Below are 22,217 nucleotides of genomic sequence, written 5' to 3'. Positions count from 1 at the left end.
CCCTCTTAAAAAAAGGACATTTTTTGAAGGCCATCTCTGAAAGATAAAATAATGCCACGAGGTTAACATGGGTCTAGACAGTGTATGATCTGTCATGTCCCAGGACGACCTTTTCTTTATTGGCTTCCGCCAGATTACTGCCAGATTTGAGTGCTTCTGCAAGTTAATACCGTTCAATATTGCTTGGTTATTAGAGTGAAGTGCTTGTTTATATCCTTCTCCTTCAGCAATGCTGTGCTGAACTGTGAGTTGTCTGTTAAATACGACATTGACAATCACACTAACGTTTACTATTCGTGTACTAAAAAGCTATTTTGTGATCTATTAAGAGGTTAATTCTAATCCCTAATGCATTGAGTATTTTTCTTGCTAGAATAAGAATACTGAAGTCAATAATAGCTGTTAGAGACACTGAAGCGGAAAAAAAAAAATTATGATGATTTGTATGTGTAGTACAGCTAAGAAATAAAACATTAGGAGCAGACACATACGTCTAATGTTTCCAGTACAGGAAGAGTTAAACTCCAGTTGTTGTTTATGCAAAAGAGCCTTTGAGCTCCAGGACTTTTGAAGTCTCAGAGAGCTCTGTCTTCTGAAGCTTGTTATCTCAAGTGTCTGTCAATGTAATTTCTTTTCTCTGCAGAGAAGGGTTCAAAAGTTCACTTGCCTGCTCTGTAAAATCATTTAGAATGATGATTATTTTTTTTTTTGCTTCAGTGTCTCTTTAACCACTTGAGGACCCACCCTTTACCCCCCCTTAAGGATCAGCGCTGTTATTTGTGATCTGTGCTGGGTGGGCTCTACAGCCCCCAGCACAGATCAGGGTGCATCCAGAGCGATCAGATCGCCCCCCTTTTTCCCCCACTATGGGGATGATGTGCTGGGGGGGGTCTGATTGCTCCTGCCTGCCGGTGTTGCGGGGGGGGCACCTCAAAGCCCCCCTCCGCGGCGAAATCCCCCCCCCCCCCCTCTCCTACCTGGCCCCCCTGGTGTTCCGGGCTGCACAGGACGCTATCCGTCCTGTGCAGCCAGTGACAGGACGTCCCCTGTCACATGGCGGCGATCCCCGGCCGCTGATTGGCCGGGGATCGCTGATCTGCCTTACAGCAGCGCCGTACAATGTAAACAAAGCGGATTATTTCCACTTGTGTTTACATTTAGCCTGCGAGCCGCCATCGGCGGCCCGCAGGCTATTCACGGAGCCCCCCGCCGTGAATTGACAGGAAGCAGCCGCTCGCGCGAGCGGCTGCTTCCTGATTAATCAGCCTGCAGCTGGCGACGCAATACTGCGTCGCTGGTCCTGCAGCTGCCACTTTGCCGACGCGCGGTATGAGTGCGCGGTCGGCAAGTGGTTAAAACCTTTGCTTAGAAAAAACCTTTAGGCCTGGAATCCACTGCAAAACACAATCGCTAATTGCAATCGCTAGCGTTTCATATGAGCAGTTTGTAAGCGATTTCTTGAGCGTTTGAGGGAGCGATGTTAAAAATTTTATCAATTTGCCAGCGGTTGTGTAGCTATTACTGTTTTAAAGTCTGATTGGTCCTTTCTATTAATTTTAATGTTGTTACAGTGTACATTAACTTCAAAACGCTTGCAAAATCGCTCCGTGCAGGTTTTGTTGAGCAATTACGCCAGCGATTATATACTTTACATTGAAGCGCAGCTAACAAAATGCTGCCTGTCCTGCGTTTGCGATTTTACAAATCGCAATCGCTTCTGTGGAATTTGCATCATACATTTACATTGGCAGGGCGTTTAGGAAAATCGCTAGCAATTTCTCACGCTCCCTAAACGCTCAAATTGCTCTAGTGGGTTTCAGCCCTTAGTGTAAGTTTGTACATATGGTGTCATATTGACACTGCTTTAGAAAAATTTTTTGGGGAGGTCAGGGCAGACTTTGGTGCAGTGCAAGATGAACAGTGAGGCCTAGTGCACACCAGAGCGATTCTGCAGCGTTTTGCGATTCGCTTGCGGATGTGGAAACGCTTGGGTAATGTATTTCAATGGGCTGGTGCACACCAGAGCGGGAGGCGTTTTGCAGAAACGCATACTCCCGGGCTGCTGCAAATTTTGGATTGCGAAGGCGTTTCTGTCTCCAATGTAAAGTATAGGAAAAAACGCAAACCGCTCTGAAAAACGGCAGTTCAGAACGGTTTTGCAGGCGTTTTTCTTACAGAAGCTGTTCAGTAACAGCTTTACTGTAACAATATATGAAATCTACTACACCAAAAACGCTTCCCAAAACCGCAAAATGCTAGGTGAAACGCTACAGAAAAAAGAAAATCTGTATTAAGAAACAACGCCCCTGGAGGGTACTCGCCTCAGGAGGGGAAAGCCTCTGGATCCTATTGGGGCTTCCCCCGTCCTCCTCCCACGGTGGCAGCGATACAGCTCTCCGAATGGCAGGGATGTAAATATTTACCGTCCTGGCTCCAGGGCAGGCGCAGTAGCGGCTCTCTGCTCCAAAATAGGCGGAAATAGCCGATCCCAGTCGGGTCTGCTCTACTGTGCAGCAGGACAACAACCCTGATGTTTGGGGGGGGGGGGGGTTTCCTGCTGTACAATACATTTGGGGCCATGTATTACACCTCCCTGATGGAATTGTATGATAAGTATTAAGTGGTAAAAAGGTGAGAGGAGGATGGAAGGTAACAGAGGTGGCACAGAGAACGAAAGGTACAGGGAAACACAGTGGAAGCACAGATGTTGAAAAATATTGCATATATTACCTGTCCACGATCATCTGGGTGTATCCAAAGAACTTGTCTGGATGGCTTCTCAAATGGGTACAGTGTCCAGAATTGAACCTTGTAATACTTTTCCTGCAACGGGTGCAACCTGAATCTCCTCAGTTGTCTCCATCCCAGCAGCAATGCTGATACACTCAGCACAAAGATCATATCTGGCAATAGGGGCGTAACTACACTTAATAAGGCCCCCCTGCAAAAATGATAGCATGGGGCCCCCTTGGTCCCCAAACACCATTTGGGTCATGTGATTGGGAGCCGGCAAATGGCAGCAGAGAGTTTTCTGCTGTGAAGTAGCGCCTGGAAGCAGGAAATTTCTTTATTTGCTATTTGGCTGCACTTGTGGTTGGGGAGAGGGAAGAGGGCCTCTGGTGATTGCTACACCCATGTCTGGCACATCTCGCAGTTAAAAAACCATATACTGTCTCCAACACACTCTACTCTCAGAAGCTCCTCTCACTAAACCCACACAGAATGACCGTTTCATGTCTTTATGTACTGGTGAGCTCCTTTTTTTTTTTTTTTTTTTTTAATCATCCAATCATTTGCACTGAAATAATAAACCTAGAAAAAAAATCCAAAGCAAAACAAATAGAAGTTTTCTAGTCCATTCAGATCATTTGCTCACTGAAAAGAAATGCATCTTTTCCAGCCAATGAAATTCAAACAACCAAACACACTGCTTTTAAAAAAAAACGCATGAAAATCAGAGCGGAACCCGGTGGAAAAAGTAGATGATAAATGCAGTCTCATTGCAAAACGAAACACTCTGCAATTTGCGATTGCAAGTGAAAAAGAAGTCTAAAACCCCACTCACCCTTGCTGCAGAGGAACCGTTACAGAGTATGCTGCTCCTTTCATTTAAAGAGGATCTCATTTAAAAATATAGTAATAAAAAAGTGCTTCATTTTACAATAATTATGTATAAATGATTGTCAGTGTTTGCCCATTGTAAAATCTTTTAAATCCCTGATTTATATTCTGACATCACATGGTGACATTTTTACTGCTGGCAAGTGATGTAGCTGCTGCTTGCTGTTTTGGCAGTTGGAAACAGCTGTAAACAGCCATTTCCCACAATGCAACAGGGTTCACAGACAGGAAACTGCCAAGAGTATGTACTCAGAATTTCTTTGTGGGAGGGGTTTCACCACAATATCAGCCATACGGTGCCCCCTGATGGTCTGTTTGTGAAAAGGAATGGATTTGTAAAAAAGGGGTATCAGCTACTGATTGGGATAAAGTTCAATTCTTGGTCGGAGTTTCTCTTTAACCTCCCTGGTGGTACGCGGAGCAGTGCTTTTCGGCGCTGCTAGAGTTGGACGCAGCTGGCGCCACAATAGACTACAAAGGGAATCACAACTGAGCAGCGCTCAGTGCGTAACATCGGCGCGTCAGAAGACGGAGCCGAGGTTGCTTAAACACAATAATTTGGCTTCCAACAATCACTGGAAGCCAAAATATTTCATTCCATGGCAGCCTAGAGGGGGAATAGTAATTAATACGGCCTGGACTTGTGCAGAAACAGGATCAGCCATATACCAGGTATATATCCTGCGCCCAAGTCTACCGGCGCCGATTTCAAATGTATGCGGCGGTATGCAGTTTCTGAGGCTGAGGGATTTTTTGAATTAAATTTGCTTTAGACTTTGTAGCTAGCTCTAGGCTAGCTACCATTGTCCCCCGCACCCTTCTGATCCCCCCCCCCCCCCCCCCCGATTGCCGCCGCTGTACGTTACCTAGTCGCAGCCTCCCCAATGAGCTTCAGTCATCGCTATGGCGACAATCGGACCTGACGTCACAGACGTCATGCGCAATCCCAATTCTCCCCATAGCGAAAACCTGGAGCGGATTGGAGAGGCTGCGCCATCACAGATCCGGGGGGGAGAGAGGGGGGGGGGGTGTAGAACTGCAGCGATCGGGGGCAATCAAAAAAGAGCGGAGGGACTTTGGGGACAATGGTATCTAGCGAAGTGCTAGCTACAAAGGCTAAAGCAAATTTAATTCACAAAATCCCTCCCGGGGCAGAGAAATCCTCTGCGGCGGCCTGAGTGTAGGTCAGGGTTACCACCAGGAGGGTTAATCACATAAGATAGTATGACTGGGACCTTAGATCGCAGGCACCATGTTTTATTGCTGTCCGAGGCGGGTGTCTGTGGGTGAAATTTATCAAAGCCGTACCAACTTCTTAAATAGATCTAACCAGCAGGAGGCATTTTTCTGTATGATAAGAACATTCCTAAATTCTACTTAATAGCGGCAGTTTAACGTGAATTTCTAGAACTGCACCACAGTTAAGAAAATTGCAAATCCATTCCTAAACTACTGCATATCAAGAAGTGCTTATCACTTCTACAGCTTGTGCAGTACAGGCTAGACATGATTTGCGAGGTGCTCCTCCCCATTGCTGTTGGGTGTATATTTATTTACATTACATCTTATCAATTAACCTAAAAAAAATCTACCATAAATAATATATTTATGCTATGATAACTTCTCTTTTCTGTATCAATACAGCAAATGTATTGGTTACCATAGCAACAGCAATTTCCCTCACACACTGCACTGTTTGAGAAACCTTCCTAACTCTTCATATTCAAAGTGAACCTCTGGACTAAAAATCTACTCAGCAGAACTGAAAAGGCTTGGTGTTTCTTTAACAGTTTCACAGCATCAGAACTTTGTTTGTCTTACCAAAGCATCATTTTTAGCTGCATTTTTATCTAAGCTCCACCCATCAAAGAAAAAAAGCCCGGGCGCTTTTCCCCTGATGCTGTGCAGAGCATGATGGGATTTCCTATGTTGTTCACGTTGCCTGGGTGATCAGGACACAGGACAGTTGGAACTGTCTCATGCTCCCTGTCACCTCCTTTCAACCAAAAAGATGGCTGCCATCGTGAAATCAAACATTTGCCTGTTCTTTTAAAACAGGGTGGGTAAGAGATTATATTACCTATCTATTTTAATTAACATAACAAATGTAACTTAATGACAGTAGGCTTGTTTAGGCTGGAGCTTCTCTTTAATAACAGTTTAAAGAGAACCCGAGGTGGGATTTACTTATGCTAGTGGGGCACAGAGGCTCCGTATCGGCGCTACCGGCTTGTGTCCCTTCCCTCCCGCTGATTGGAGGGAAGTGACGCGGGCGGGTAGCGCCGATACGGAGGCGGCGAAGGAGCGGCGCTAACAGACAGGCAGAGGTAAACATTGTGCTGGCGACACGCTGCGGGGGGTATAGCGGCGCGCAGGGGGGTCTTGGAGGCACACCATGGGGCAACAGAGGCTGGTGTTAGTGTGCACAACCAGCCTCTGTGTCCCACTAGCATAAGTAAATCCCACCTCGGGTTCTCTTTAAGAAGGAATCTGCACTATCTAGTGATTTTCTTGACAGTGCTGCATGCATTTCTAGAAACCTACTAATATTTTGTCTCAGACACTCTTGATAAATGTCCCCCAGTGAGTTTTACAGAAATGCATGGCACCTGAGTTGCAGCACGCTACACTTACAGTGAATGGAGCAGCTCTGCATTATGCACAGAAATGCATGTAGCATTGCGTTGTCAGAGCGCACTGTCTAAAATCCCGGCGTATCGCACACTGAGATGAATGTGCTTAGGCCCGAAGCTTAATATGCACAAATAACAAAAGTTTGACCAATCCTATAAAAGTACAAACCAGAAACAAAACGCTTTCCTATACATGTAGATGAGACCTTTCTTTACAAACTGATAATTCAGGCCCAAGCTGTTATTTTTTTTTCTCCTCTTAGAACTGGCAGATTCTTATTTACCATGAAACGTGCATTCACTTGTTTATTTCCAGTAGGCTTTTTAAAAATCTTCTTTTCTAGTGTTATGCTGACAATCCTATCCCCCTTTATATTCCTGTTTTAGATCAAAAGCTTAACATGTCTGAATCGTGTATTTTTCCTTGGGGAATCTCTCGGCGAGTTCACATTTCAGTTTGACACATTTTAATGCTTCAGTAGATTTTGCGCTCAAGATGTTGTAATCAAATTTGTCAGCATACAGATCTGTTATTTGATTCACCTTAGATTGCTCTGTTTTGGCGAGAGTCTGTTGTTTGTCTCCCTGCTGTATGTGGTGCTTTTTCAATCTTTTGGCCTTTATTTTTTGGCACAAGTTCTGTCTGATTCAGTTTTTCCTGTTGGGGTTGTTGCCTTTCTAGATTAAAATGCCTCACTTCTGTGACCTCCAGACAGAGCTGTGCTGAATGGCATTGCTCTTGTCCCAGTGTAGTCAGTACAGTGACCTATTTATGAGCCAGCTGTTGTGCAGGATTGCAGCTGCACAGTGTTTTAGCTGAATGCCAGGCTCTCTTGTGTGCTGGTAACTATAGAGACCTTCAGATACAGTGCTAAAGGAAGAGAGAAGGGGATCCCAGCAGCCACTGGTCCTGTATGCTGGTAGATGTGCCTACCAATTAAATGCCACAGCTTTATCTGGTATCAGCTTACTGATGGAAAAAAAATTGTACCCTTGTTTTCTAAAGCCCCATCTACACGATACGATACTTTGTGCAATTTAATTACGATTCTATTTTACGATCTGATTAAAAATCCGACATGTCCGATCAGGATTCGATTCAATTCGTTTTGCCATTGCAAAACAATGGCAAATCGAATTGATTTGAATCCCAATCGGACATGTCGGATTTAATCGGATCGTAAATAGAATCGTAATTGAATTGCACAAAGAATTGTATCGTGTAGATGGGGCTTTACAGAAGTTCTCCACAGAAGACTCTATACAAACCTGGTTAATGTAAATGAAATGGGGACTAGTACTGATTAGTACAGCACACTCCTGCAGATAGTGTCCTGACCATCCCCACTGCCAATGTATTCTGTAGGTAGATGTGTATGCAGCTTCCTCACTACTGCCAAGTTCTGTCATTTCCTCACCACCTCTCTAGCTTAGCTTAAAGTAAACCAGAGATTAATATATATAATGAATCCATACTTACCCGAGGCTTCCTCCAGTCCCATAAGCACGTCTTGAGTCCCTCGCTGTCCTCCCGCGGTTTTCCTGTGCAGCCGCGATCAGCCTCTGTGACTAGCTCAGTTGCGTCAGTCCCTGGTCTACTGCGCAAGTGCGGGAGGTCTGCGCATGCACAGAAGGCCCAGACTGGACCCGACTGAGCCAGTTACCGGGGCTGATCATGGCTGAACGGCAGACTGGGAGTGGACAGCGAGGGACACAACGTGCTTATGGGGCTGGAGGAAGCCACAGGGAAGTATGGATTCTTTATGTTTTCATCTCTGGTACACTTTTTAAGGTGCCCATTAACTGTACAATCAACCGTTCGATCATTCGGATCTGGTTCCGTTAATGGTGCTGATTGACAACTGATAATTCTATAGGTTCGTTACGTCAATCCGAATTATGGGGCTACAGTATTCTTCTAAGAGGAAAAACAACACTGGAGGGGCGCTCCATAGTGTGATAACTTTTAATGAAGGTTAAAAATGTGCCTTACAAATTGCACTTACTAGATAAAAGTAAAAGGTAGGCATCTGGTTTGGCATAAAGCCCAGAAGACCATATCCCATCTGAAGGAACAACCTGAAGCTGCAGTGGCCAGCGGCAGCAGTGGTCCAGATGGAAAATGGACCAGAGGTGTCTTCCTTTGGGGAAATCGTGTGCAGGTAACGTTAAAAAGCGTTTCGGCGTATTCACGCCTTCATCACTCAGTATTCTTCTAGCCTGATGGCTAATAATTTTCTCCTGAGTTGGTGAGCCCCAGTGATTAGTTTCTGATGGAAATGATGGGATGGTCAACCAATCGGTAAACTGAATTATTGGGCACATTTAGTCTGCTGTGATGCACATACACACGTATGCATACATTCCTAGTGTCTAGTCTATTGGAAGCTGAAACCAAACCAGTGTAAAGTAAATAAAAAGCTACGGTTCTAATCATGGATGAACTATATGCCTGACCGCAATGGTAGTACTGAATTAGTCAGGACTAGTCCTTCTTCTTTTAAGTTTAGTGGGCTTTAAGCACATAATGATTCTTCAGGATGTAGATACCGCACAGCTGGTAGAGACTACCCAATCATATTCTTTCACTGCTATATGCAGCGGATCATTCAGTTCACATGGTCTGGCTTTGAATGTTTGATGCCTGGTACACACCATGCAATTTCCAGTCAGGTCAGCGGCTCAGATCAGTTATTTCCGACAGGTCAGATCTGATTTAAGATTGTTCTTCTCATCATTTTTTTTCCAATCCCTTCTGTACACAATCGATCAGAAAAAACGATTGGATAGCAGACAGGGCCTGTTGGAAATTATTGATTTGCCCCATTAATCTGATGGGTGACGGGAAATTGCACGGTGTTTACAAAGCATAAAGGACACCTAAACTGATAGTGATATTAAAGGATACCTGTGGCCTGGCTCTCCTGCTGATCTGCCTTTAATACATTTAGCCATACACCTTGAACAAGTATGCAGATCTGATGTCCCTGAAGACTGACTGGATTAGCCACATGCTTGTTTCCGGTGTGTGATTCAGACACTAGTGCAGTCAAAGAGATCAGCAGGACTGCCTGACAACTGGTATTATTTAAAAGGAAATAAATATGGCAACCTCCATTTCAGTTCAGGTGTAATTTTACGTTATGACAGCTCTTCTCCTAACCATTTCCGTTCCATCTTGGAGGGGGTGTTTTATGTTTTCTGACACTTGGCAAAGGATAATATGATACACGGTTATATGTGAGAAGGGGTATAAATGGGGGAAGTCTTCTCAATGGGTTTTAAACGGTTTAACCTGCTGGGCGTTTCAATTCCCATGGCCGCGGGAGGTTTTTTTTTAGCGCTAGCTACATGATATTCTCCCCTTCCTCCTCTCTCCCTCCCACCCTTCTGATCGCCGCCGGCGATCACACCCATAAGGAAATCACGTTCTGAACGGGATTTCCTTTAGGGTTTCCCCCGTCGCCATGGCGACTAACGGAGTGACATCATAGACGTCGTGATGTCACTGGGACTCCCGATCCACCCCAAAGCGCAGCCTGGTGACGATTGGCCAGGCTGTGCACGGGGTCTGCGGGGGAGGGCCTTTTTCGCGTCTGGGATCGGCGGCGATCGGGGCAAACACGCAGCTAGCAAAGTGCTAGCTGCGTGTTTGAAAAAAAAAAATTATCAAAATCGGCCCAGCGGGGCCTGAGCGGTGCCCTCTAGCGTCCAGAACGCTAGGGAGGTTAAGTGTACTTGTAGTAGGTGTATACAAATAAATTGTAGACTTGTTTTTAAAACTAAATTTAAAAATATGAAAGAGCATTTCACATGCTGGGCATGGTGTTTATATATGTGATAAGATGCATTGCTGATACCGCATGGCAGATCTCTGCAGTATTGAGCGTGCTTCCAGCATTATGACTCCGTTCAGGCCAGAGAAGTGTAGAGGAGTTGGGCTGAAGGTGGATTTTTGGACCTGGGAGGTCAGAGTCCCACTACAGCAAAGTCTGCACACGCAAGGCAACTACAAATAAATCTGGAAAAAAATAGAGCGGCTGCCCTAAGTAACCAGAACGTTGCTTCTGTGATCGCTCAACAGGAGAATATTTGATTTCTCTGGGCACATGATCCCCATTTGCTCCAGTGTATTCTGCACTAAAAAGGATCTGAGATGCTGATATCTCCAGCATTCGTGCAAATATAATGCTATTATTGTTTAGTATCTATATAGCACCGTCCTCTTCCGCAGCGCTGTACATAACATATAATCTTGTCCCTTAATTGACCCTCAGAGGGGGCTCATATTTCCATCATAGTCTTCAGCCCTAAGTGGTAGCAAGTTTAATTGATCTGTATGTTTTTGGGATGTGTGAGGAAACCGGAGTGCCCTTGGGCGCCGACACAGGGAGAATGTACAAACAATTGGCAATTGGAGCTGTTGCAAGCTACGCACATTTCCCCTAAATTTTCATGCAATCTGGATTTAATCTCTTGTCCCTTTATTTAAAGTGGAATATAATCTAGAATTTCTTCTTTGCTCTAAAAGATTATTTACAGCATATACTATACTAAAACAATGTTTTTGTTTTGTTTTAGTAAAACTGCATTCAAAGGGTTACATCACAGGGCTGACTCTTTCTTCTGCAGGGAGAACCCACATCCGAACTGCTTATAATCTTATCTTGTGTACACATTCTTTACTTGATACATTTATGTAAACATTCCCTGGCTGTGCAGGACTTCAGCTGATGAGTGCTGAAGTGAAGAACAGATCAGAAATAACTGCTGGCAGCATTTACAACAGAATGACAACAGTTATAAATAAAATGCACCAGCAGCTTTCAAAGTAAATTAACTGAACTTTGGGAAGTTATAATATCTAAATGAATATTAATACTTGTGCACAAAAGCAAATATTATAATTGTATTGGTTATAAAAAGTAGGAAAACATTTTTGTTGAATATTTTGTCAGAGTTTTAAACTGCTTTAAGATATGAATAAAGGTTCATATATAGTGGGTGTAAACACAAATCAAACTAAAGTGACACAAAAAATAGTATACCATCAGTCCATATAGTATCAAAGGAGGGAACAGTCAAGTTCCTATAAGATAACAGACTCCAAAAGCACTCGCCTTCAGATGGGATGCTGAACTGTGTTCTCCCCAAGTGCAATTTAAATGCAGCCAAATTGCAGTGGTTGTAACACCACGTTAGTCAATCTCTGACACACAGTGGTGTTACCCAGCGGTAGAGGACCGCAACATGTTAAAGGGACCTATGAGTTGGATAGAAGTTGTTGAGGCAGGGCTGTGGAGTTATAGCAATTTTTGGGTACCTGAAGTCTGGTGTCATAAGTTGAAGAGTTGGAGTCAAATGATTTATGGCTGTGGAGTCGGAGTCAAGGAATCTGAGCAATTTTGGGTACCTGGAGTTGGTGGTTTCATAAACTCAGATGATTTTTGTTCCAACTCCACAGCCCTGGTTTAAGGTAGTCAGGAGGCTACCTCTACATCCAGCTCATGTAAGTGTCACAAAATGTGGTGTCACATGGTAGAAGGAGCCTGAGTTAAAATCCTTGAAACCCTACTCTCATATTTTTTTATTTTTTTTCTATAGAGAAGCTGCTGGGGTGCAACTGGGTTTTTGTTTTTTCTTTGAAGGTGCCCAGGCTTTCAGCATTTTAGTCTTGGGCTGCATACACACTAAATAATTTAATTATTGATCATTTTGGGCGGTGTTTCTCTGAATATATCAGTTTAGTGTCTTCTGCTTTATGGAGGAAGGACAAGTGGAGCTGAGCTGTTAGCACCTTTAGTGAAAATTAACATTCACAATTGAGCATGGTTTTCTAGCATGCCCGTTCCCATCCTTACAAGCTGACGGTAAGCATTGACGGATACTTGTACACACTTTATAGGTATAGTTGCCCACAATGATCACTAGGATAATTTTGTGCAACATAAGTTGTGATAAGTGTACGCAAGCCATAATTGTATGACATTTACTGTGCATCTAAATGGCACGCTCCACCAATGACTGACTTACCATGTGTTCCCATCACTTCTCATTTCAGAACTGGCTGGATCCTGCAAAGGAAATTAAGAGACAGATTCGAAGTAAGTTTCATCTCTCTATGTATCCTTCCCTTCCCTGCAAAGTCATTTGAAGTGTTTTTTTTTCCTGCAGTGTTTGTATGATCATTTTGGCTAGAAATGCACTGTTGATATAAAATGGACTATTTCTTACAATATTGGGACTATTAAATAGCCCAAAGACTATTTCACATGAAAGGTTTATAGAAACTAGTATTTCTTGTTTGTAGATATCTGCAAAGCTGCTGCTGTATTTGAATAGGATACAGTTATGGAACGGCAAAATCTATGAGGGGCTTATTTGAATTACCGGTATATAAACCGACAGGGAACAGCAGAGTCTTAGTTGGGGCAATTATTCGGTGCCTAGAGTCTGATATCACTTAAAATGTACCAACTGGTAATTGCTTTCTGATCACCACACTCTTCATGGTCACTTTGTTTATCTCTATTACTTAGCCGTGCCTCGTTCATGTAACAAGTTTTCTGCCAAATAAGAGGGTCTCCTATTGCCAACCAGAATGGCTTTGGATGCCAGTCACTCCCTACATACATCCCATGGTTTTAGACCTCCTGCATCTGTCATCTGGATCTCCTGTAAAAATCCTATATGATCACATAGGAATGGTAGTAACTCATTTGCTGCAAGTTAAAAATGTCTAAAATGTCTAACTTGTCATAAATTACTCCTTGCAGGCCATTGCAAGGGGGTGAAGTTGAATCTGTTGATGCGTTCAGCAGCTCCTCCATGCCCTACATCAGCATTTAGTGTGCAGCAAGCACATGAGAGCCACCATCTGTTATAAGAGACGTTATACGGTTGTCGTGCTCCCACTGCATCCTGACACTGATGGAAAGTAGATGTGTGTGCACATGAGTGCGCTGGCCATATATACTGTATGTTAGAGGATGCTTTTCAGTAGGAAGGGTAAGCTGTCACTGGGATTGGAAGCGTATAGTGGGCGGTCACTAGAGGGGAAGGAGAAGGTTGAGGTGTAACATCCTCACTGTGGGGTCACTCACCATTTGCTCTCTATTTACAGCTCACCTACCCGCTTCCCAGCCCTTGTAACTTCTCAGTCACCATCTGTTCTCTGGTGACCGCTCACTCAGCCTTTTGCCTTTTGAAAAGAAGATGAAGTAGTTGAGATGGGCGAGCAGTCACTGGCTAAGGTGGGACAGCTGGACATTTGCATCCCTCCCATGGGTCCTATAAGCTCATAGTATTGATTGCTAATTTGGTAATTTAGTATTGATTTGAGTAATTTGGATGCCTGTCGGCGGGCCGGAGTAGCAGCGTACGCAGGCCGTATCCGGCCCAATAGTTTGCCCAGCACTGATCTAGGTTGATATAGGCCAAGGGAACGCCACATACACACCATACAACGGTATGCATTGCTGGTCTCAGCCCCAAATTGTCACCCAACTCATTATTATTATTATTATTTTATTTATTGAATTTATAAAGCGCCAACATATTATACAGCGCTGGACATTAATTTAGGTTACAGACAATATTTAGGGGTGACAAACAGCAATATGACAATACAGAAATACAAGAAAACCAGGTCACACAGCACAGTATGAGTACAAGGTAATGCTTAGTCAGTCACTGGAGGGGAGCATGGAGATTAGGCAAGTTAGGTTCACTTAAATGCATAGCATGGGTGCACAGTAATGGAGGTGCATGATCAGGTAGGACACAAAAGAAGGAGGACCCTGCCCAAAGGCTTACAATCTAGAGGGAGAGGTAGGGACAAGAGAGGTAGGGGACCAGAGTTCAGCTGTGGGTTTAGAGCAATTGTGAGGGGTTGTAGGCCAGAGTGAAAAGGTGAGTTTTGAGGGCCTTCTTGAAGGTGTTGAAGGAGAGGGCTGCCCTAATGTGTGGAGGTAGGGAGTTCCATAGTGTTGGAGCGGCTCTTGAGAAGTCTTAGAGGCGTGCATGGGACTGGGTGATGCGGGGGACGGTCAGGCGAAGTTCATTGGAGGAGCGGAGTGAGCGGCTTGGAGTGCATCTCTGAGTAAGATCAGAAATGTAGGTTGGACAGGTTTTGTGGACGGGTTTGTAGGTCAGACACAATATCTTGAATCTGATTCTGTACTGGATAGGAAGCCAGTGGAGGGATTCACGGAGGGGAGCCGCCCTGGTGGAGGGATGGGAGGAGTGGATAATTCTGGCTGCCGCATTCATGATGGGCTACAGTGGGGCTATTCGGGTCATAGGGAGACCAGACAGAAGGGCATTGCAGTAGTCGAGGCGGGAAATTATGAGGGCATGGATGAGGAGTTTGGTGGTGGCAGGGGTCAGGAAAGGGCGAATCTTACAGATGTTACGAAGGTGGAAGTTGCAGGACTTTGTGAGGTTTTGGATGTGGGGAGTGAAGGAGAGTGCGGAGTCCAGGGTGACACCCAGACAGCGGGCTTGAGAGGTAGGGCGAATGGTAGTGTGGTTAACAGTGACCTGCACATCTGGGAGGTCCAGGGATGACCGGGGTGAGAAGATCATTAATTCCGTTTTTGTCTAGATTTAGTTTCAGGAACCTAGCGGACATCCAGGAGGAGATGGCAGATAGGCAGGAGAAGACCTTGTCCATGGTAGTGGTGGATATGTCAGGGGTGTGGAGGTAAATTTGGGTGTCCTCTGCATACAGATGATGGTTAAAACCCATGGAGGAGATAACCTTGCCAATGGAGGATGTGTATAGGGAGAACAGTAGGGGGCCAAGGACCGAGCCTTGGAGGACTCCCACTGATAGGTGGTTGGGGGTGGATGAGGACTCATTGAAGGAGGTAGTGAAGGAGCGGTTGGAGAGGTAGGATCAAAGCCAGGTCAGGGCGAGATCGTGAATGCCCATGGATTGGAGGGACTGGAGGAGTAGGGGATGATCTACTGTATCAAAAGCTGCTGAAAGGTCAGCTAAGGCAAGGTCATTGACAAGCTTTAGCTAAGGCAAGGTCATTGACCACTTTGGTGAGAGCCATTTCGGTTGAGTGGGCAGGCCGAAATCCAGATTGCAGTGGGTCTAGTAGTGAGTTGGCATTGAGGTACTGGGTCAGGCGTTTGTGAACCAGAAGCTCAAGGAGTTTTGAGACGAAGGGGATGTGGGAGATCGGGCGGTAGTTGGAGGGTAGCGAGGGGTCGAGGGAGGGTTTCTTGAGCAGGGGCAGTACTGTGGCCTGCTTGAAGTCTGATGGGAAGGTGCCTGTGGATAGGGAGAGGTTAAACAGGGTAGTGAGGACTGGGGCCAGATCCGTGAAGTGAGGCTGAAGTAGATCAGAAGGGATAGGGTCATGAAGTCCTAATCCCTGCATGCAATAGCACTGAGCACATGTATACACTTTAAGAAGATACCAAGTCGGAGGGAGAAGAGTAGGAGGTTGCATAGTTATGAACTGAGCATGGGAGAAGTAGGGGCTGTATAAATTGACATACATGATTGGAGGAATTGTGGTGGGGTAGAAATGCGATAGTCAATGTGGAAAATCTCTGCTCATATTGTATAAGCCAAAAAGTTCTTAAAATGTACTTGCATGTTCTTACATGTACACAAACCATAAAATTCTATGCATGGGAAAAATGAAAGCAATCCTAATGAATTACTGCACTAATTCATTCAAAAATAGATGCAAAGTTTACAAAAAAAAAAAAGCTATCAAAAATGACTTCAGGGGCTGCAGGGAAACCTTGGATCACATTTGTGTCTGCAGGCGAGTGACTTGAGGAACATCGTAATCTTATTTTGAGTATTTTTTTTTAATAGTAAACTTATCTTGGGAATTCTCTTGCATGCTGGGAGCTTTAAATGTATTTTATTTGGGAGGTTTGAAAATATCTCCTTGGAGAAAAGTTAATAGGAGGTGGCCCAATATCTGCAATGCTTTCCTAAGCAACGTAGTGGGCATTTTCAAAGAGTTGACTTTTCTCTTAAAAAGTAACTGTCATGCATACAATCAAAAATCAATTCTTTATTTTTATCTGGTAAACAAGTAATAAGGATGCTAATCAGGCAACGTTGCCGCACAAAGGAAGTTGCAGGGCATGCTGGGTTGTCTTTTTTGCTCCTTTATTTCCCCTCAGACTTAATCTACAAAAGCAAGAAAAGGTCAACCCAGCATGCCCTGCGACTCGCTTTTTGCGGCAATGTACCAAATAAGAGTCAGGTAAACTGGGGAATGATCATTTATAAGCAAGAAAAGTAAGAGATTTTAACTTTTGGATTGCCTGATTCAGGGCTGTGGAGTCGGAGTCGTGGAGTCGGGCAATTTTGGGTGCCTGGAGTCGGAGTCGGGAAAAAATGCACCGACTCCTAATGAATTTGTAACTGTAATTAAAATAGAAAATATGATAAAATGTTTTATTTCTCAGATAATAGTCATTAAAAATAATGTGTATATATACAGTAATAGCTGTGCTTAGTCCACAAAAATGAAATAAACCAATCAAAATTAGTTACTTGTGCTGCTTCAATAAAGCAGTCCCCGTATTTTTAAGGTCAGATATACATATCTGATTGTGACTGTATACATGATGTGTACACAGGAATCGCTTATATATACTAAATAACATCTATGCTGTAAGAATAAAGCCTGATGTGTAGCTGTGTCACTAATAGAGATGGTCAATGAGATGGAAATAATTCTGCACTGATGCTGATTTATGCAAATGTATGCACTACCTTTGCTGATGAAATGAAATTATTTGATATGTTAAAATTTGGTTTAGTGACTACAAATTAAAGGGTACCTGAGACGGATGAAAAGTAAAGTGTTATACATACCTGGGGCTTCCTCCAGCCCCCTTCAGGCTAATCAGTCCCTCGCTGTCCTCCACCACCCGGATCTTCTGCTATGAGTCCTGGTAATTCAGCCAGTCAGCGCTGTCCGGCCGCATGCCGCTCCCACAGCCAGGAACATTCTGCACCTGCGCAATAGTGCTGCACAGGTGTAGTATGCTCCTGGCGGTGGAGTGTGCGCATGCGCACTACGCCCGACTGGCTCAAGTACCTGGACTCATAGCAGAAGATCCAGGTGGTTGAGGAGGACAACGAGGGACGGATTATCCTGAAGGCGGCTGGAGGAAGCCCCAGGTATGTATAAAACTTTAATTTCATCAGTCTCAGGTTTACTTTGTTACACAGTAGTACTATACTCTACATATGCACTCCCCACAGAGCTGCAGGGAATCCACTGAGAATGCTGTGCACATTGAACACAGAGGTGTTGTCTGTTTACAATCTCCTTATTCCCCTGCAGAGTACCTGCACATCATTCTTACATGCACCCACAGTTACATTGCCTAGGACCTGATAGATGTTCTTTGTTCCGGTTTGTACCTTTTACAAGTACTCTTACCAAGGACTAATTTTAGTCTAAAGGGAATAAATATAGTAGTCTACATATCCTTCTCACTTCAGTTGTCTTGTAAAATTCCTAAGCGTTGGCAGTTAAGAGACGAATTTCACGTTACATACTTTTAATCAGCAAAATTGTAATATGCAAATTAGAGGAGTCTGAGTCGGTGGAATCCTAAACTGAGGAGTCAGAGTTGGAGTCGGTGGATTTTTGGACCGACTCCACAGCCCTGGCCTGATTAGCATCCTTATTAATTTTTTACCAGATAAAAATAAAGAATTGATTTTTGATTTTATGCCCGACAGTTACACTTTAAGTTGCAAAGGAAAACAGACATTAAATTACTGTTTTAGTTATTATAGCTCCGTAGCAGATTCATGGTGTATACAAATCTCTGACTTCTGCAAATTCTTGGATCCTGCTATCACGACGCAGTGAAAATACAGATCATATTGCAGAGAATGAAAACACTGAAATCTGTTCTCTTGGGATCAAGTGGTTTAGAAAGAATGGGTTGTGGTCGGAGTGTGTGAGGCTTGCATTAGAACTATCAAAATGTGCACTGGTGACAATGAGTCATTCCAGCTAAACTAAAACAGTTTAGTAGATTTCCTCCCCTATATACTTAAATCGGACAGTATAGGCTCATCCTTAAACAGAGCACCATTGTCATAATTTGTGTTTCATCCCCCTTTGAACACATACCATGGACCCTAGCCAAATTCACACAACGTCATCTGGAAGAAATATGGTTGCAGACCTTGAGTCTCCAATGGTACAGCAGATTTTAAGTTGAAAGCCAAAACTTAACATAAGCCTGTAAACATTAACTATATACACTTTTACTTGACAGTTCTTTTAAACGTTTAAAAGTATTTCTCAGTCTTGCAAACACGGTTGCCATTTAGCTAATGACTTTAATTACACTTTGTCATATAACTCTGTTAATGTCATCTCTGTAATGACTATCATATGCTGCCAGTCTATATTGGTGTGTATGTTACCCATGTACTCTAAAGCCGGAGTGACTGCAATTTCCTGTCCAATGTTTCCCTAGCATGTCTTATCTACACAGTGTGATGTTTTTCCCAAGCTGGGGCAGTGATGACGTCACTTGAGAATTTCAGTTCCATCTGTTTTTATTCACTTGTACTGTCTTACGGTGTGGTTTTTCAGCAGCTCTGAAGACATGGTGTTTATGGGACATGTACTAGATTAAACATCTTATGCATGCATGTGTTGCTGGGATCTGTAGTAACTCAAAACCGTTAACTCTGCAAATTGAAGGAGTGGCTCATTCAAATGCTGCCCATACATGGTACAATTTTATTCAATTATTTCATTAGATCGAATATAAAGATTTTGCCAGCATGCACGATCGGATTTTTTAGAAAAAAAAAAGGAATAATCGTTCGTTTTTTCTTGATCGAAAAAAAGATTTTTTGACTTTCATTCGATTCGTTCATTTTGGGCGATGGATAGATGGTAAAATTGAACATTTTTATTGTACCGTGTATGGGCACCATAAGTCCATTTCAGGGTGTTTTTTTATTCCTCAAGTTTGCAAAAAATATGTGGCTTCAAGTGGGGAGTAAAATATAGTAAGACAGCAACTGTTTAGTAAGCAGGTAATTGTGGTGCCTGTGGCGGATCAGTAAAATGGGTGCTGCATAGGCTGCAATGTGAAGTGTGTTTATGGTGACATCCAGGTGGTTTATTTGGGCAGCACCTGATACATTTAGTGATTAGGTGGCACAGCTATCGGCAAAGGTATTTTTTATACTTTTTTTTTTTTTTTGCGCAGTAAAGACGGTTAGCTTTATCTTCACTAACTGGGAGTCAGCAGGCCACTGGCATCCCGTCTGCAATAGCGCAGAAGCAGTGGCCTGCTGACTCCCAGTCGGTGAAGACGAAACTAAAGGGACCCTGAACAGTGCCCGAATTTAAAAGATTATACTTACCTGGGCTTCCTCCAGCCCACCGCAGGCCGCGAGGTCCCTCGGCGTCGTCCTGGCAATTCTTCGTGCGGCTCCGCCGGCCCCCATTACCGGCGACACCCAGGCCGGGTGTCGGGCCGCCTCTTCCTGGATCCTTACGCTGATCGTCATCACGCCGGCTGGCGTGACAGGTCTGCCCTTACGTGGTTTTTGCCGCCGTGATGACTCATAGAGGCCGCCGTGATGGCGAGCAGCGTTAAGGATCCAGGAAGAGCCGGCCCGGGTGTCACCGGTAACTGGGGCCGGCGGAGCCACACAAAGAATAGCCAGGAGGACGCCGGGGGCCTTACGGCCTGCGGTGGGCTGGAGTAAGCCCCAGGTAAGTGCAATCTTTTAAATTCAGGCACTGCTCAGGGTCCCTTAACTAGCGGTGGGAGATTGGAGCATCGGCGAGTGACTGCACAGGCACAGGATGGCTGCAGGGGGCTGGTAGAAACAGGAAAGTGATTTTTTTTTATTTTTTTTTTGTAACCTGGCTTAAGGATCTCTTGAAATTCTGCTTGTTCTATAGACACTATAAATGCTTTTCTTCAAGATGAAAAGCCGGTGTTGCTATATTAACCATTTCAGCTCACGGGTATTTTTCACCTTATGGACAAGAGGAATTTTCACATTTCAGCTCTCCTCCCTTTCATTCCCCAATAACTTTATCACTACTTATCACAACTAAATTATCTATACCTTGTTTGTTCTGCCACCAATTAGGCTTTCTTTGGGTGGTACTTTATGCTAAGAATTATTTTATTTTAAATGCATTATTATGGGAATAATAAAAAAATGGAAAAAATTTATTATTTCTCAGTTTTCAGCCATTATAGTTTTAAAATACTACATGCTACCGTAACTAAAATCCACACATTTTTATTTGGCCATTTGTCCCGGTTATTGTAACATTAAAATTATATCTCTAGTATAATATATGGTGACGCACCTTTATTTCCAAATAAAATATCACTTTTTTTTCAGTTCTACATCCTTCACTAATTTTTAGCCCATAACTTAATAATCATAATATGCCCTCTTGACATGCATATTAAAATAAAAAAGTTATTCCCTAAAGTCAGTAGCTGTAATTTTGCTATTTGGCCACAAGATGTTCCCCACTGCGTACTTCTTATTCGCTTACAATCAGTACGCTATAGGAAGCAGGGCTGTGGAGTCGGTACAAAAATCATTTGACTCTGACTCCTAAGTTCATAAAACCACCGACTCTTATTTCAGGTACCCAAAATTGCTCAAACTCCGACTCCACAGCCCTGATGGGAAGTAATGTGTTGCTGCATTGTAACTAGGCAAGGGATGCAGGCATCAATGGATGCCTGCAATCACGGTAGCCTATACTTTGTTCCCATTCATAAATCTAACGATCGGCGGCAGTAAACGTAAGAAATCGGCGAGCTGGAGGAAGCGCGGTGGCTCTATTTGAGAATGAACACTGTTTTTGAACTAAAACAGTGTTTATTCTCGGCGAACATGTACGGATTGGCTCAGGGGACTTTTGTCCAATACCCCCTGTTGCGATCACGGGCATCTGTCCGTACGATTGCCCGCACAGCCCCCCAAAACTGCAGGGATGTGACTATCCCATCCCTGCGGCTGTAGCAGCTGCCCCTGCAGACGCGAGGCTCAAGTCCCAGCGGCAGAAATGGTTAAACTTGGTTCTCCCATGTTAAAGTACATCTGAACCGGGTTGTAAATAATATACTTTTCATACTGTTTTGTTTCTGGTGCTGTGACATATGTCACAGCACAGTCTTCCTAATCCAGCGCCCCCTGTGTCCTCCATTCTGCTCAGCTGTAATATTTGACTGAGCAGAATGTCGATTATGGGGAGGGAGGAAGTGTCAGTTCTTTCTTCTCTCTGCCAGTCCTTAGTTTTGCCCCATTTACTCACCGCTTATAGTTCCTGATCCAGGTTACTGCACACAGCGTGCAGGGGAGCTGTGCTGGGTGGGGGCTTGTGATAATTGAGGTCAGAACTATAGTGTACTAAGATTGTAAGCTCGCAAGGGCAGGGCTCTCTCTCCCTTTTGTGTCTTAGAAATCATTATACATTTTATTTATCTTATTTTTATCACTGTCATTACCAATACTGTATTTTGAGTTCTGTATTATTTTTGTATTTTGTCACCAATTATGTATCTTGTATATTGATGTACACCAGTCTTTCTCAACCAGGGTTCCCTGGAACCCCACGGTTCCTTGAGGACTCTGCAGGGATTCCTTGGCATTTTCCCCCATCGTGGAGGAAGTATAATAGAGCACATTATAATAGGGGGGTACTGTAAAAAGAAGCCTTAAATTAGGGGTCAGAATAATAATGAGCACAGTATAATGAGTAGCAGTGTAATAGGAGTTAGTGAAATGAACAGCCTCACCTACTTTTAAAGACCATGCCTCCAGAAAAATAAATGCAGAGGTTCCTCGAGATTAAAAATTTGGCTTGCAGGGGTTCCTTGAGATCCAAATGTTGTTTGCAGGGTTCCTCCAGGTTAAAAAGGTTGAGAAAGGCTGATGTACACTATTGTCTGTAT

General features: G+C 43.8%; 1 protein-coding gene across 16 annotated transcripts in view; it reads left to right on the top strand.

Annotated features, from left to right (window-relative positions):
• EPB41L2 (erythrocyte membrane protein band 4.1 like 2) overlaps window positions 1–22,217 on the top strand; it is a 278,051-nt gene that overhangs the window by 161,072 nt on the left and 94,762 nt on the right. For all 16 annotated transcript variants that reach the window (XM_068231559.1, XM_068231555.1, XM_068231551.1 and 13 more), the window contains one exon: window positions 12,316–12,358. In XM_068231559.1, the coding sequence (XP_068087660.1) occupies window positions 12,316–12,358 (43 nt within the window). The remainder of the gene's footprint in view (window positions 1–12,315; window positions 12,359–22,217) is intronic.

This window comes from Hyperolius riggenbachi, chromosome 4 (assembly GCF_040937935.1).
Source record: "Hyperolius riggenbachi isolate aHypRig1 chromosome 4, aHypRig1.pri, whole genome shotgun sequence".
NCBI classification, from domain to species: Eukaryota; Metazoa; Chordata; class Amphibia; order Anura; family Hyperoliidae; genus Hyperolius; species Hyperolius riggenbachi.
Note: the sequence above shows the minus strand (reverse complement) of the source record. Positions and strands in the feature narration are given on the sequence as shown.